Source organism: Hippopotamus amphibius, chromosome 14, assembly GCF_030028045.1.
Source record: "Hippopotamus amphibius kiboko isolate mHipAmp2 chromosome 14, mHipAmp2.hap2, whole genome shotgun sequence".
Lineage (NCBI taxonomy): Eukaryota > Metazoa > Chordata > Mammalia > Artiodactyla > Hippopotamidae > Hippopotamus > Hippopotamus amphibius.
The window spans coordinates 127,473-142,805 of NC_080199.1; the positions used below are offsets into that span (position 1 = coordinate 127,473).

Genomic DNA, 15,333 nt, shown 5'->3' on the forward strand with positions numbered 1-15,333 from the left:
GATGGTTTCCCTCCTTTATTTCACTTCACGTAACTATTTTGTAGAATCAGAAAACATCTGCTGCAAGGTGTGCACTCCAGTCTCTTAAGGCAGGTCCACTCCTAAATGCAGAGGGGGGTCTGGACGCATGTTGAGAAGGGGAAATTTTTAAGACAAGACAAGGATGAGAGGAAACACTGACCTACTCTAAGACAAAGGGGAGCAGGGACGCTTCTGGAATCACGTACTGTGGTCCGACATAGACGTCTCTAACATCATGTCACTTTCATTCATTTCAATTTCAAAGGTTTCTTCCAAGGAAGGTCTGGAATCTGGAGTTTTCCTTGAGGTTTCTAGCGGTGCAAGCCCTGCTTCTTCCACAGTCTGTTTTTCTACTTCAAATTCCCTGAAATCCCACGGAGGTGAAATAATGTTTTTTAATGTCTTCATTGTATGCACATCAAAGTCATAACATTTTAATTTGTCTTTGATGTCTGCTCCTAAAAGAAGAGAAATACCATAGTAAGAACACAGTAAAAAAATTCCATTTATTTGTCATTTCCATCGACATACGACACTGCTTTATCATTTAGGTCAAATGTCCTTGTAAGAGCATATGCATAGCTAAGAAGGAAAAATGTTCTCAACGTTTCCCCGCTCCTTTGATCTTCGTGAGGAAGGGAGACTGTGGGGAGACTCCCAGAAGCACACAAGGCTCAGCTCCAGTGGGCTCAGCAGCTTCCCCATCTCTAAGGCGAGCCTGGCACCCACAGGAGCCTGTGGGCGGTGCTTCCTCAGCTGCTGCAGACGGAGAACTTTCGGCTGGCACTTGGCCCTGGTACAGTCACAAGTCTCACACACACAGAAACACAGTGAAGGGCAATACATTTTCCACAAATCAAAACCTTGAGAATAATGGATGTATTAAAGTTTCAATCATTCCTGACATAAACTAAATGACAATTTTACAGAGTTCAAACTAACAGCTTTTAGTAATAGATGTTTTGACAGATAATAATATGCAAGTCTTCTAAAGATAAAAACAGTGCAGCACAGTGATTACAGTCAATAATATGTATTACATATTCAAAAGTTGCTGAGAGTAGACCTTGAAAGTTCTCATCACAAGAAAAAATCTTTTGTGACTATGTGTTGTGACATGTTAACTGGACTTAGGTGGTGGTCATTTCACAATGCGTACAAATGTTAAATCATTATGTTGTACTCCTGAATCTAATACAATATCATATGTCAATTTCACCTCAGAAAAATAAATTCACACACAATGAACAATACACGTGGAAGTCTCCTTTGTGAGACCATTTCTTTGTGAGGACAGGCAAAACGTCCGTCGTACTCAGGACTGTATCTCCAGACCCTTCTTAGCCTTACAGGACTTCTGCCTTTAAGTTTCACAACCCCTCCCTGGACAAATGTGGAACCTGAGGCTCACACCTGCCCCAAAGCCACAGGGCACTGAGTGGCAGAGCTGAGATTTCAATCCAAGGTCCTTAGGATGCCAGAGTTCAAGTTCTTTTTTTTTAAGTTTTAAAAATTGAGCCACAACATACAAACTATGAGGTGTGCACAGCTGGATGAATTCCACCTAAGTAAACATCCACAGCACCACCACCAGACCGAAACAGAACATTTCTAGCTCCTAGAAAACCCCCTCAGGCCCCCTCTAGTGAACACTTCCCTTTTAATCACTGCTGTGATTTTTCTATTGTCACTGATTACTTCTGCTTATTACTAATCTTCATATAAATGGAATTAATCCATATATATTCTTTTCTGGTCAAAATGTGTGAGATTCATGTATGTTACAACATGACTCAGCCATTAGTGCTGCTAACTGTGCAGTGTTCTCCACTCTCCTGATGGTGGACACTTGGTTATTCCCAGTGACGTGCTGTGCAAATGCAGCTGCTATGAACAACCTGCGCATGAATTCTGCTTCCTGAGGCACCTGTTCTCTTGGGCATAAACCTGGGAGCAGAGCTGCTACATCATGAGATCGGCATGGAAGGTCACTGCCTCAGTCGCCCCAATACCCACACCCGTGAACAGCCCCCTCCCGTGTTGACCCTGCACTTGATCACATGACTCACTCTGATGAACAGAATGTGATGGAGGTGGTCTTGAAGCTTTAGCTCCTATCCCTCAGGACCCTGAGACGGCCATGCCTTGAAGAAGCCTGGGTTAAAGACCCATGGAGCAGCCCAGCTGGTCAGTGAGGTCCCCTGTGAATGAGCCACCTGGACTATCAGCCCCACCAAGTGAATGAGGCCAGCACACAAGCCACCAACCTCCCGCAGGACTGCGGGAAGCGGCACATCCCTGCTGGCAGGAGTGTGTGTGCTAGGCGGCAGCAGGCCTGTTTAACTGCAGCAGAGCTGCTGTGAAACCGTTTTCCCAAGAGCTCTGACCTGTTTAAAAGCCCCCAACAACCAACAACATCCGAGAGCCCCAGCTGCTCTGTGCCATGGCCACACTTTCAGCCACTCTGGCAGGTTTACAGTGGGGCCTCGCAGGGGTTTTATTTCACTTTCCCAATAAGTAAGGATACTGAGCACCTTCATTGGCTTTGTAAGTATCTGAATATCCTCTGTGGTGAAACACCTGTTCAAATATTTTGCCCATTTTCGATGGAACTTTTTCTTACTGTAGGATTTTGTGGAGAATTTTTTGTATTCTAGACACAAGTTCTCTGATGAGTTTACATATTGTGAGGGACTTCTCTCGGTCTATAATGCGCCTCTTTGCTCTCAAGTTTTAATTTTATTGAAGGCTAATTTAACATTCTTTCCTCTTATGCTTTTTTTGCATCCTGTTAAAGCAGTCTTTGCCTACCCCAAAGTCCAGATCTCAAGATGTAACCTCACTGCAACGCTCTTTCCCTTACAATGTCCGTAACTGAGTGTCCAAGTACAGCAACGCCATACCAACCTACCCTACGACTTGCTAATCATTAAAAAAAAAAATAAAGATTTACATAGCATTGTAATGTGAATATAAGCCAACTTAACAGTCCACTGAAGTGCACAGATTAACATGCTGTACTCTACACTGTAAAATATTAAGGCAAGAGCCCTTTCATTTACTTATTAGAAAAACCTCGAGATTTTTTCAATTATGCAATTAGATTGACTCTTGTATATCACAGTGCTTTACACATGTTCTGTAATAGTACTGTGCACACAGCAAGTCCTCAACTTTAAACTGAACAGATACTTAACTGTTAATTCCCACACGTTGTTCCATTGAAATAAATGGAGTTTCTTGATATTAATGTAGCTAGAATGACTGGAAAAATAAACTTAGAACTTCACATGAGAATCTGAGATACCTAAACAGAGATACACAACAACATAAAAAATGAACCACAACATCAATAATACTTATAAACTTACCAATATAAGCTTCAGAATCACCGATGTACATTTCAATGCAATGACCCAGCATTGTAACAGAAAATGTATCATCTCGCCTAAGACCAAGGGCCTGCCAGAAAAGATTCAGCACGGTCACTACAAGTGAATGTCTCTCCTTCCCCTTGGTTTAAAACATTCCCACAGGACTCACTGCTACAGACTCCGGGGAACCCGGGGTAGAGGGGGCTGTTAGTGGGGATACTCCTAACACGAGTGGCCCAGAGTTGATGATGCTGACACTGGGTGATGGACACATGGAGAGTGGTTACACTATTCTATTTTTTATGTTTGAAATCCCCCCTCGAAAAAGATTTTAAAAATTGTATCTCCACAAAAAGTCCTCCAAGCCCTCTGCATTAATTAAATCATAGAAATAAATATTACAATATTCAAATATAGACATTTGAAAGATCACAAAAACTACAAAACTTGCTTAGTCCACACTTCTGCCTGCTCAGAAAATATTCTGGTTAACACAGTGGTACTTCAGGACTTCATTTTCCCTGAAAATCTCTAACCAACCCTTGAAAATCAGTTATGAATCTATCACTCACAAATGTTATCTTTGAAACACTGCATTTTTTTCATATTTTATCTCTTTCTCCAAATACAGCTATTTCATCAACTCTAAGACCCACATTTTTTCAAATTCTAGCATTTCTGAACTTGGGAAGTCTTTCAACAAGCTGGTCGCAGCCTCGATGAGGGCCCCGTGTCAGCAGTGTGGACTTGGGAGCCACATCAATGGCACAGACAAGACCACAGGCCACCTGAAGGGCCGCATCTGAGTCGTGGCTGCTGTCTAAAACCTCCCGGTGATGCCTTCTGGCAGAACCAATGCCTCTGGCTGGCAGGGACCTGAGTGAGGAGGGGGCACGTGTACTGGCACACAGACACAATTTTGGAAAAACAAGAAATACTGACCACCTGATACAAAAGTGATTTTGAAGAACCAAACTCTTAATGTGTAGAACTGAATATCTTAACTATTTACTTCACCTATATCTTCTTTTTTTATGTAGGTAGTATAGAGTTCACTGATAAAAACCTATGTCCTAAAATGTCCAAAAGAGAACCTTTTCTAAGTACTAAAAAACTGAGTGAAAAGAAAGATTTATGTTAAAATTTAAACGGCGGCATATTTTTTGTGTGGTTGTCTTACTAACGGTGGCTTGGATTTGATGAAATACTGCATGTGGATAAAGGAGAGATTCTTTCCCAGTGACAAATGCAGAGATGTTGTTCATCTATTAACATGATCTAAGGGAATTACTTTTAAGTCATAAATAGAAAGACTGGAGTTCCCAAAGGGCTCCCTAGACGTACACCCAGCTCAGCTGCGCTGACAAACACTCCTGGACACTTGTGTGTCTCACTGGCACTCAGGACAAGGCTCACATCTGTTCTAATGGGATGAGCACTACACAACACTGACGTACTTTTCTCTGCAAAGAAAAGAATAAAATACAAGGTTGCCTGAAGAATTTTAAAACGTAAATTTTTAATTGCACTTTTGTAAAGTAACAAAACATTACCTAGAAAAGATCTTTAAAAAAAAGTGGTAACTGTTAAGCAGATTTAAAGTTAGGTAGGAATGAGAGACGTACTGTGTGGAAATAGTCCACAGCGTTTTCAAAGTTGCCCATCAGGCTGTGGATGTAGCCTATGGCGGAATAAGTGGACGCGTTCTGCGGAATCAGCACCAGGGCCTGCCGGTGGTAGTCCAAGGCCTCGGCGTACTTTCTGTGTGCGAAGACGGGAGGGAGGCAGGGAGGACAGAGAGAGAGAAAGCAGTCAGTGGCTCTAGGAGGGACTCCCCACTTCCCTACATGAGAGAAACAGCCCAGACGGCAACAGTCCTCGGCACCCACTGCGTGTCCGCTTGTGCATCCTCAGTGTGTCTCCCGCTTCCAGCTGAGGGTGGGCACTCCTGCAGGGCTCCTAGCTGAACCCCATCCTCGAACCCTGGGCCTGAGCCCCATCATACAGCAAGGCCTCTTTTATGTGGAGACCAGCCCCCGACACCAGGGCTGGTTAAAAGCAACCGAGTGGTTTTGCTTTAAGGTCCACAGGAGTTCCCTGGAGCAGCATTTCCCCAGATTCTCTGGAACACGTGCCCTGTAAAAACTCTTGTGAAAACAGGTTTTGTGCTCAATAGTGTCTGGGAAATGCTGCGGTTCATAATGCACAGTATAGACTGCAAGAAATCCTGAGAACCCTGCTACATTCTGAGCAACCTCGAGCTTCCCAAACTCAGTTAACCAAAGAATCTCTTCTTCAATGAACATCTATTCTCACAGCAATCATCACACCACAAAACTGGTATCTGGAGGAGAACTCCGAGTTAGGGTACGGATATGGCTTTAATTAGGTCCTACTGTCCCAATTCTTCTAAATTAATTTTGAACACTAAAAATTTTTAATCCAGGAAAAGAGAAGTTATTATAATTTTCAATATATTTCTAAAATAAAATTATGCCAACCGAGGTAATAAAACATTTCTTTTGATGCTTGTCATATCTGAGTAGCCAAGTACAAGAAAGCTAAAAGATCTCATAAAATAGAAATATGCAAATAGCTATACAAAATTAAGAAAACTTTTAGTCACAAAGAATATTTCTCAAAATGCTTTACTTCACTTACTTAAGTTTTCTGCAGACATGGCCCAAGTTGTTCAACAAAGGTTCCCATTTGTCAACTGTAACCTAAAACAAAGGACATTAGACCCATCATTTACGGGCTACATTTCAACCTGACCGGTCTGCACTGCATGACTTCACTTATCTATGCGAGGGGGCCCTCTCCTGGTGACTGCACAGCACGAAGCAAGAGTGTTTAGTGGGTTTTCCATCCTTCCCTACTAGAAGACACTTCCTGGGGTTTATTTTATTAGCACAATTTTGTCAAAGAGCCCATCTACACCAAAGAACTTCAAATTTTGTACCTCCAGCCCAAAGCTTTCCATCTGCCTAGTAACTGTTCCTACTCAGGAATCTCACAAGTACTTCAAGTCCAACATGCATGCTAACCTCTTATGTCTCTCTCCTGTCATCCAGCACCCTGAACTCACCCTTTCTGGTGCCCTGCCCCTTAGCACACAGCACCATGGCACCGCTGACCCTCCAAGAACAGCTGGCTTACTGGCCTCCTTGTCCGAACCCCACCCCCACCCCAACAAGTCCTGTCTGGCCCCATCGTGAGTCTGACCACGCCGCCCACCTGAAAGCTCCTACTGTCCCGCCACCTCAGGACAAGGTACTAACTCTAACATCATCTTCAAGGCCCTTGAAGACCCACATTTACCCCTCCTGCCCCATTTCTTGACGTTCTCTGTGAACTCAAAATCCAAGTCGTACCAAATTACCTCCAATTTTGCACATACCATTCTCTATACCCCTTTCCTTAGTTTGGCCCAGCTAGCACCCATCCTTTCGGGCTGAGGTCTATTTCCTTGAACCCAGCAGGCCTTCCTGACCCACTCTCAAGTCTGTGTGGGTCCCTTTATTTCTTCAATCATAGCCCTTTCCGTGCACTGTATTATTACTGCCAATTTTACTTCTCTGCACTGATCGGAGGGCAGTCAACATCAAACCAGCTCTCTGTTGCCTCCCAACGCCTAGCTCAGAGCTTAGGACACAGTTGACATGCAGCGGTAAGTCAGAACTAAGTGAATAAACAGGCCTGGCCACATCCTCTAACTCCCCGGAGCTCAGCTCTGGGAGGTCCTGCCCACGTGAATGAAGCAATCCTCTATGATTCTTAGACACAACTGCTTTCCTGTGGCTCCTCTGACATCTGCCGCAGTTTATAACTAAATCACACAATATTTTCCCCTCCTCATATAACTTTTTAATGGGCATTTTGAACGTTTAATCGTATTGTGCTTTTGTATTTAAACCATTACATTAAATGCCTGCAAGAATCCAGTGCCTTCTGATCATCAAAGTATATAAATTCAACTTTAAGTGGGGTTTATGACAACGCATCTCAAACTCTTCTGTGCATGAGAATCAGCCGGGGATCGTGCTACAACTGCAGGTCTGGGTTCAGCAGATATGAGGTTCTGCACTTCCAATGAGCTCCCAGGTGATGCTGATGCTGCTGGTCCGGTCTGAGGAGAAAGGCCCTAAGGTATTCAAGTCTTTGAAAATGGACAAGATGCTAAGTGACAAGCCTACACTAACAGAAACACGAGTATTATCCAGACCACCCAAGACTGAGCTGTGGAAGACCCGCCTTACATACATGCATGTGGAAACACACAAATACTGTGTTTTTAAGTTCATATGATAATTAAGAAGAGACCAAAATAAACAAAGCTGTGCCTACAGGGACAAGTAAACTGCCACCTAGCAGGAAGCCCAGGGGAGCTGTGTCTGTCTCAGTAGAGAGGAACTTACAGCCAAGGAAGCCGTGTGGTGCGGGCACATGTTCCTGGGGACAGCAACAGGGGGACACTGGGAAGTGACCATCAGCACAGACTGAGACAACACTGGCGTCAATAAAAAGTCAGGAACCAAAGAGCAATGACATGCAAATCTCTGACCTACAGAAGCTGACAATGTCTAAAACTGTTAGCACTTAACCTAATACCAGTGTCTACACATCCACGATAGCTGGAAGGTTAATTCGTGAGCACAAATTCACGCACCTTTCATACGGCAGAACCTGGTTAACGATCTAAATAAACATTAAGTACCAGGTAAGGAACAGCAATGACAGGTCTCATTTTAAAGGCCCTGTTCCTACAGAGGTGGAATCTGCTGCTACACGTACCCACCGGTCAAAGAGGCACTAGACAAGGACACATCAGATGCCACAGTGCCTACCAGCTCCCATGGACCCTCACCCCATATCAAAGAACCATCAAATATATTTTGATTACGCCCACAGATCAAAACTTCAGCCTCTTAAGAAGCAAACAGCCAACACCTGCCCTCTCAGTCAGACTCATGTTGTACCACGCAGTAAAACACTCTGTACCATGACAAGTCAAGCATTAGCAAACATCTGCTATGATGAACATCAGGTCATTATATTCTAGGCAAGACTGTCCATCACTGTCTTCCTCATTCAATCCTAAACACACTTACGAGTACGTGCATTTACAGATATTATATATAATACCTCATTCCCAATTGCTTTAATTTTTTCCAAAGCATCGAGAAACCATTTTTCCGCTGTTTTCCATCTGAAATAGAGGGGGGGAAGCTGCTAATTATTCAAAATTAGCATCTATAAACATTTTAAGAAAAACTTGAATATCTCTTCCTAGTAATACTAAAATGAAATGAGGTAAACTTCTGTAAATAGTTCTTTTTTAAATTCAAATTTAAGTGAGATAAATGATTACTTTTATGGCATTAACATCACAAGAGTTCAAGACTTTAGGAGATACAGCATATTCTCATTATTCTCAGTAGGTTCCACAAAGGCACTGTTAACACTACTTTAGCCAACACCAAACCACTGCGCCCGATGGAAAAACTGCAATCCTCTGCTCACATGGTCAGCAACTGTTCAACGTACCTGTTTCACATATGCTTCTGTCTGGCGACACCTTACTTAACGTATGTTGTTGATTCATTAACACGGAACTCACAGCCAAAAGCACTGTAACTGATGCCTGAACAAAGCTTATCTAATGCCTGTATTCTGTCCAAGGCACGTTTCAGCCTTCCTGCACTTAGGACACTAGACAGCACTTTGGCATTCCGCTTAGGGATCATTTTAAACTGTGAAATAACCAACAAAAAGCACAAGAAAGGTGGGGAAAGGGGCATAAAAGAGACTACAAATAAACTGACTGCATATGAAATTATTACTATACATTATTTAAAAAGATTCCAACCTCTTTTATTAATATTAGATAATCCCATTTTTAGAATACACACAAATGCCACAAAAAAACACTTCAGTAGTAACTAATTTACTGTTTTAAAATTTATGTATAGTTTAGTGCAAAGGACTACAGATAGTTCTCTCTTTAAGTACGACACTGAATTGCTTACTCTATAAATATTCAAGACTACAGTAAGCCTCAACTACTGACCAGGAAACTCAGAGACTGAGCCACTCTAGTTGGTTTAATTTTTGGATTAACTGGTAACTGAAAAGGAAACATTTTTGTTTCAAAATTACGAGAAATCTTTCTCAAATGCATGAATCCAATTTCTAGTCAACAAAGAGACAGACCAGGGATTCTGCGGTGCCTCCAGGCCACCCTGTGGGGTCCACTGACTTCACAGAGTTAGCAACAACTGTGCAGTCCTGGACCTAGAACCTGCAACAGCTCACAGCAAAGGGGACCAAAACCCAGGTTCAGTGTTTTTAAAGAATTCCAAGAGAACACTTGCTATTTTCTTTTTTTAACTACCCACCTCCTTCTCCTAAAATAAAACATCTATGAAGAGTCACTCTGACCATTTAAAACTCTGGTGACTGAGGTTCTGCTCTATTTACAAAAAAGGAAACAGAAGGGCTTTTGCCCATCAGTACTTACTCTCCATTTTGAAATGCAACCACGCCAACCTCATGCATAACAAAAGGATCTTCTGGTGCGATGCTTAGAGCTTGGCCAAAGAATCTTTCAGCCAATTTTGAGTTATTGGTCAATCCATATTCTAATCCAATATAAAGCATCGGCAAATGACACCTAAAAATATCGGAAAATTTCACACATTCAACACCCAAAACTTTAAAATTCAGCAGATTTCAAATCCTGTCTGCAAAATAACTGTAACACAGCCAAAAACAGAGCACTTACTTTTTTCCTAACACTTCATTTACTAATATTTAATGAACATCTAGTAGGCTTTTCGACTAATCAGCTGCCACTTCCAGAATCTATCAGCAACCTATTTACCTTATTTTTCATTATTCCACAGTAAAAAGGCAAAAACAAAACCCTGTAAAGCAGAAGGGCAGGGCCCAGCTCCCCGCTGAGACTGTCTTTCTCCTTCACTGACGCAGCAACACGGACCCTTCACGGTTACGCTCAATCCCACTTCCCTCTACCGGGCTGCTTCCGACACTGCACCCCCACCCCCCACCCCTTGTGTTGATTTCTGTCACATCGGCTATGATCAGTTCTCTGCTGAAGAGCTCTGAGTTACGTCATGTGTATTCTATTCTCATACCCTCTGAAACAGTTCTAGGCAGAGTAACTAATTTTAATTAAGTTTTCACCTCTTCACCCTGTCAGACCAATGACCACAGGACGATAACCCTTCCTTGAAGATGGATCTGACAAAGGCAGTGAAAACTGACCACCTGGCTGGGAGGTGCCCGGGCTCTGACCTAGAGTCATGACTGAAGTTATGACTGTACCATCCACACAAGGGTCACGAGGAACCTTCATGCATGTACCTGGAGGAAGTGTGAAATGCAGAGAGAGGAGCTCCAAAAATCTATTCCTCCGTAGAAGCAATAAGAACACTGCCAAAATTGTCAAAATAAACTTTCCAGAACTTTGCAAGCTAAGCAACGGCTTACAACAATCTGAGGAGTATTTATTCTAGAACAGCTGAGTCTCAGGAAGAACAGCAAACTCTCTGCCGTTGAACTTGTCCGATTCCCATCTCCCTCTCCCCAGCTCCATACCAGCCTAGAAAACCAGCACTCTGACACCCACTGGAGGGGACAAAAACTAGTCTGGAACTCCTGAAAAGCTCCACAGAGACCTGTCACTGTTTGACCCCTCTGGCAGCTGCCTGGAAAAGCCCATCTCGCAGCCGTCTCATCTGACCTGACTCAGCTCACACAGAGAAGCGTCTACTCCCAGGCTGTTTGCTGAAAACAGTCAGGGGTAACCATTTAACATTAACCTGAGGCAGCTACACCTGTTAAGGCCAACAAGAGGCTGACCGAAAACTTAAAAGGAAACCTGGGGAATAAGATGTGCACGGGGGCTTCACAGAATCCCGACATATCCCTAGGGATCCGGAAGGCCACACACAGGGCCGTATACATGCACAGGAAAGGCTGGGGAAGAGATGAGTCGCTCATCTCTGGGTGCCCCTGAGGCTCAGGGCAAGCAGGAAGTGAAGACGGCTAAGGCAAAATTACCAACAGGGTATGCTCTCCAACCACAATGGCATTAAATTAAAAGTCATAACTGAAAAAAATTTTGGAAATTCACAAATATGTGGAAAGTAAGCAACACACTCTTAAATAGCCAATGGCTCAAAGAAGTCATAAAGGAAATCTTAAAATATGTATGCAATTTCAAACAATTACCCAAACACAGGGTAAGCTAAGGGAATACAAAGCTGTTCTGATGAGGAAGTGAAATTGAGAGAAAAATAATGCTTATCCTGATGAACTGATTTAAAAATTTAATTAGAAAAGTGTCTGACTGGGAAACATTAAAAGTATTCATCATGTCATTACTCACGGTTTTGACTCTTAGCTAGTAACTAACTAATAACTAGTAAAAAACTGTTCCGGGTTCGTGAGAGCACCCAGAAGAGCAAGATAAAGTTAGGAGACTCCGGCATTTGCTCGTTAGAAACAACCCACAGTGAGTTACTGTTCGCTGCCAAGTTTACCAGATTGACAGGACAGGGGTACGTGCAGACCCTGGAGACAAGCTTCAGCATAGCAGGGGAAAGGGCCTCATGCATCTTGGCGAATGGGATGCACTGGGTATGAGAGCCATTCAGGTGGATCGATAACTGGCTGAACTTTGATCTGGAGGATTATTCTAGTAATATGTCAGTATCATGGACTGATGGACTGGATGTATGTCTGCCCCCAAATTCATGTTAAGCGCTAACCCCCAGTGACTATATTCGGAGAAAGGGCCTGTGAGGAAATAGTAAAGGTTAAATGAGGGCATGAAGGTGGGGCTCTAGTATGATAGGGCTGGTGCCCTTTTAAGAGACACCAGACCTAGCTCTCTGCCCTGTGAGGACACAGTGAGAAGGCAGCCACCTGCAAGCCGGGAAGAGGGCCCTCACCAGGAACCAAATCCGCCAGCCTGCCTCCAAGCTGTGAGAAAATAAACTTCTGCCGTTTAAACCACCAGGTCTGTGGAATTTTGTTATGGCAATCTGAGCAGACTAACAGCTAGGGAGCTGTGTCTTTTACAATATTTTCATGGACAGCTAGATAGGTATCAAAGTCACACATATCAAATTTAATATAACAAAAAAAGCTGGGACCATAAATAGCATAAATGCAGAACTGGGTGCCAAAATGAGTCTAACAGTCTGGAAAGATAAATCAAACCTAACAAGATGAAAGTCAAGTAAACAAGTGAAGGTAGCTAACTTTTGCTGACTGCTGTCTGTGTGTCGGAAACGGAACAAAGTCTGTAACTGGAATCAGCTCAATTACTTCTCGCAGCAAGCCTGGGCGTACGTGCTGCTGTCATTCCTCTCTTTTAAGAGGCACATAGATTGCCAAGATCACCAGGCAATGTGGCCCCAGACCAGCCCTGTGCACCCCGCACTCCCATGGCCTCTCCACACAGAGACGGGGCGGTCAGCAGAAGCGGCCCACAGGAGAGAACGAGCAAAGTGAGACCAACAGCAAATCCAAAGAGTCAACAGGAATAACAGCAGTGCTCTGCTCCCCACAGTAACATGCTCTTAGGGCACACCAGTTAACAGCAGCACACTTAACACTGCTAGCAATCCACAACCCTGACAAACTCAGTCCTGAACCTGAATCATGAATTCAGCCACATAAGTACCTTCTGGACATAAGTAGGACATAAATAATAACTTTGCTCATGAATACTTTCATTCTTGTACAGCATGTGAAAAACAGCTTCCATCCTACTCTGTTCCCTTAGCCTAATCTGCGAGTTCCCTTTCGTACTGGTTAAGAGAAACCGCTAGGCAAAATCATTACACCAGCTTCTTTCCCTCTCACTTCTATGGTTATTTCCCAACCATCAGCTACTAATGAGATACATTACACTTTTCTTGGTTTAGCAACCAAACGGCAGAGACAGTAATAATAAAATTTCGCTTTGCTGCATCAGCCTGCTCTGCGCACCCTTTCATCAGCTGTGCTGCTGTGAAGTAAGCGGCCATGGCTTGGTCATGTTCACTCTCAACTGCGAACGAATGCCCGTATGCGATCCACGCTGGCCCGTAGGTCTTCTCCAGCGTCGTAGCTTTGCTAAAACAAAGAGATTTCATTCTTGTGTGTAATATTTATTCTTAAATGGTCAGAAACTGTTACATAAGTAATTTTATGTAAGCTGATGGTTTCAAGAACATCAGAATTAAGTAAATGAATGACTTGTTAACGTATTAAACATTAACATAACATTTATGTTAATTCACTTGAAATAACATAATGTTTAATAGTACACGCAAAATTTTAAGTAATTTTAGGAGAGGTCCACAACTTCTTAGGCGCTATAGTGGAGCCCGTTAGCTTCTGTGCAGAATTTACAAACATTACTTGATCCAGGAGCTCTGTTTCAACACCTGGTAGATAAACGGTGGTGGCAGCAGCCATGTGATGAAGGCCTGTTTCGTGCCTTATATGCATCATCTGACCCTAATAACCTTCAAGATGAATGATTCCTTGTATTTTAGGGATAAGCATCCTGGGGTAGGAAGGATTAAGTGACATCCTACAGATTATTAAGAGATTCACGCTGGTTCCATGGACTGGACCATTTCCCTGGTCTTAAACAGTCTTCAACCATGTGACCCACAAGAAGGAATAAAGAGAACATATCACTAAACATGGAAAATATAAAGGATGAGATTCCCACTTCCTAGCATTTTATTTTCTAAGTTTTCTTTTACCTAAATGTTCCCCGTTTCATGCAGAATTCATCACTGAATAAGCACACTAAGTCAAAGCAGCATGGTTCAAAAGAACTTATAACATGAATCGTTCTGCTCCCGAAAAAAGCACAAGCGTGTTTCTCTAAAATGCTTAACACTCCAGTAATCAGAGAGCTCTCCCTAATCTCTTCCTAGTGCAGGATCCTCTGCAGCCATCTTATGAATTTTCCCAGCAATCCTGGCATCCAACTACACCACCCCCACTTTTACAGAAGGAAGGGAGGTCGCAGAAATGAACTCTCCCAAGGAATTACAGCCAATAAGTGGCGGAATCTGGATCAGGGTTTACGTCTGTGTCCAGAGTTTATGAACTTTACCACAGACCCATTTTCTGTTTTGTTCACATGGAGGAAATCACAGGTATTATGAGACATTTTTTGTACCTGAATAATGGAGTAACATGGGTTAAGTAGCTTGACTGGGCTGCATGGAGTTCCTCAAGCTAAAACCACAGCAGATCCTTACGTAAACCAGTTCACTACGCCAAGAATTCTGTTTTGTAGTCACATTTACTGACCCTAATCACACATAAAGTTTCATGTAATTTCACAATTAACAAAAATCATAATAGTAAGATGTTAATAGTATCTCTGCAAATAAAACACAAACTTTCAAAATACTCTGTATTATTCCCTATTTTTTCATATTCATTCTCATTTATAAATAAAAATTTAAATACATCATAAGCTCCTTTAGGACAAGGTCTACAGCACTGATTACTTTTATCTCCTCTCATGGCATCTTATAAAGAGCAGGGTACATAATGGACACAACTGAATGGAATCTAAATAAAACATTTATTCTTTCATAATGTGTATAAAGTACTACTAATTACTGCATTACAGCAGATGACCAAAACTACTTCCTGCAGGTTCACTACAGAGGGAAGGAGGCAGTAAGCTCATACCTGAGATATCTTCTGGCGTGTTCATTTTTATGACCAACCATGAGATAATAGCATCCCACTGCAAACCAAGACACCTGAAAAGTTTAAAATGTACCATAACCAAAGACGCTTAACCTTGTTCTGGGAATCTGTAACAAGTCAGATGTCCCATCACATATTCAAGTCAGAAACTTCTCTGACACAGGCTGTATACTAAGGG

General features: G+C 42.6%; 1 protein-coding gene across 7 annotated transcripts in view; it reads right to left on the reverse strand.

The window, feature by feature from the left end:
- CDC16 (cell division cycle 16) overlaps positions 1 to 15,333 on the reverse strand; it is a 25,318-nt gene continuing 9,985 nt past the window's right edge. For 4 of the 7 annotated variants that reach the window (XM_057707167.1, XM_057707171.1, XM_057707169.1 and 1 more), the window contains 8 exons: positions 15,135 to 15,208; positions 13,419 to 13,544; positions 9,916 to 10,068; positions 8,541 to 8,604; positions 6,057 to 6,118; positions 5,021 to 5,156; positions 3,393 to 3,483; positions 1 to 479 (listed from right to left, as the gene is read on the reverse strand). In XM_057707167.1, coding sequence (XP_057563150.1) covers positions 220 to 479; positions 3,393 to 3,483; positions 5,021 to 5,156; positions 6,057 to 6,118; positions 8,541 to 8,604; positions 9,916 to 10,068; positions 13,419 to 13,544; positions 15,135 to 15,208 — 966 coding nt within the window. In that variant the 3' untranslated portion in view covers positions 1 to 219. The other 3 variants (XM_057707168.1, XM_057707174.1, XM_057707173.1) reach the window with 3 other exon arrangements.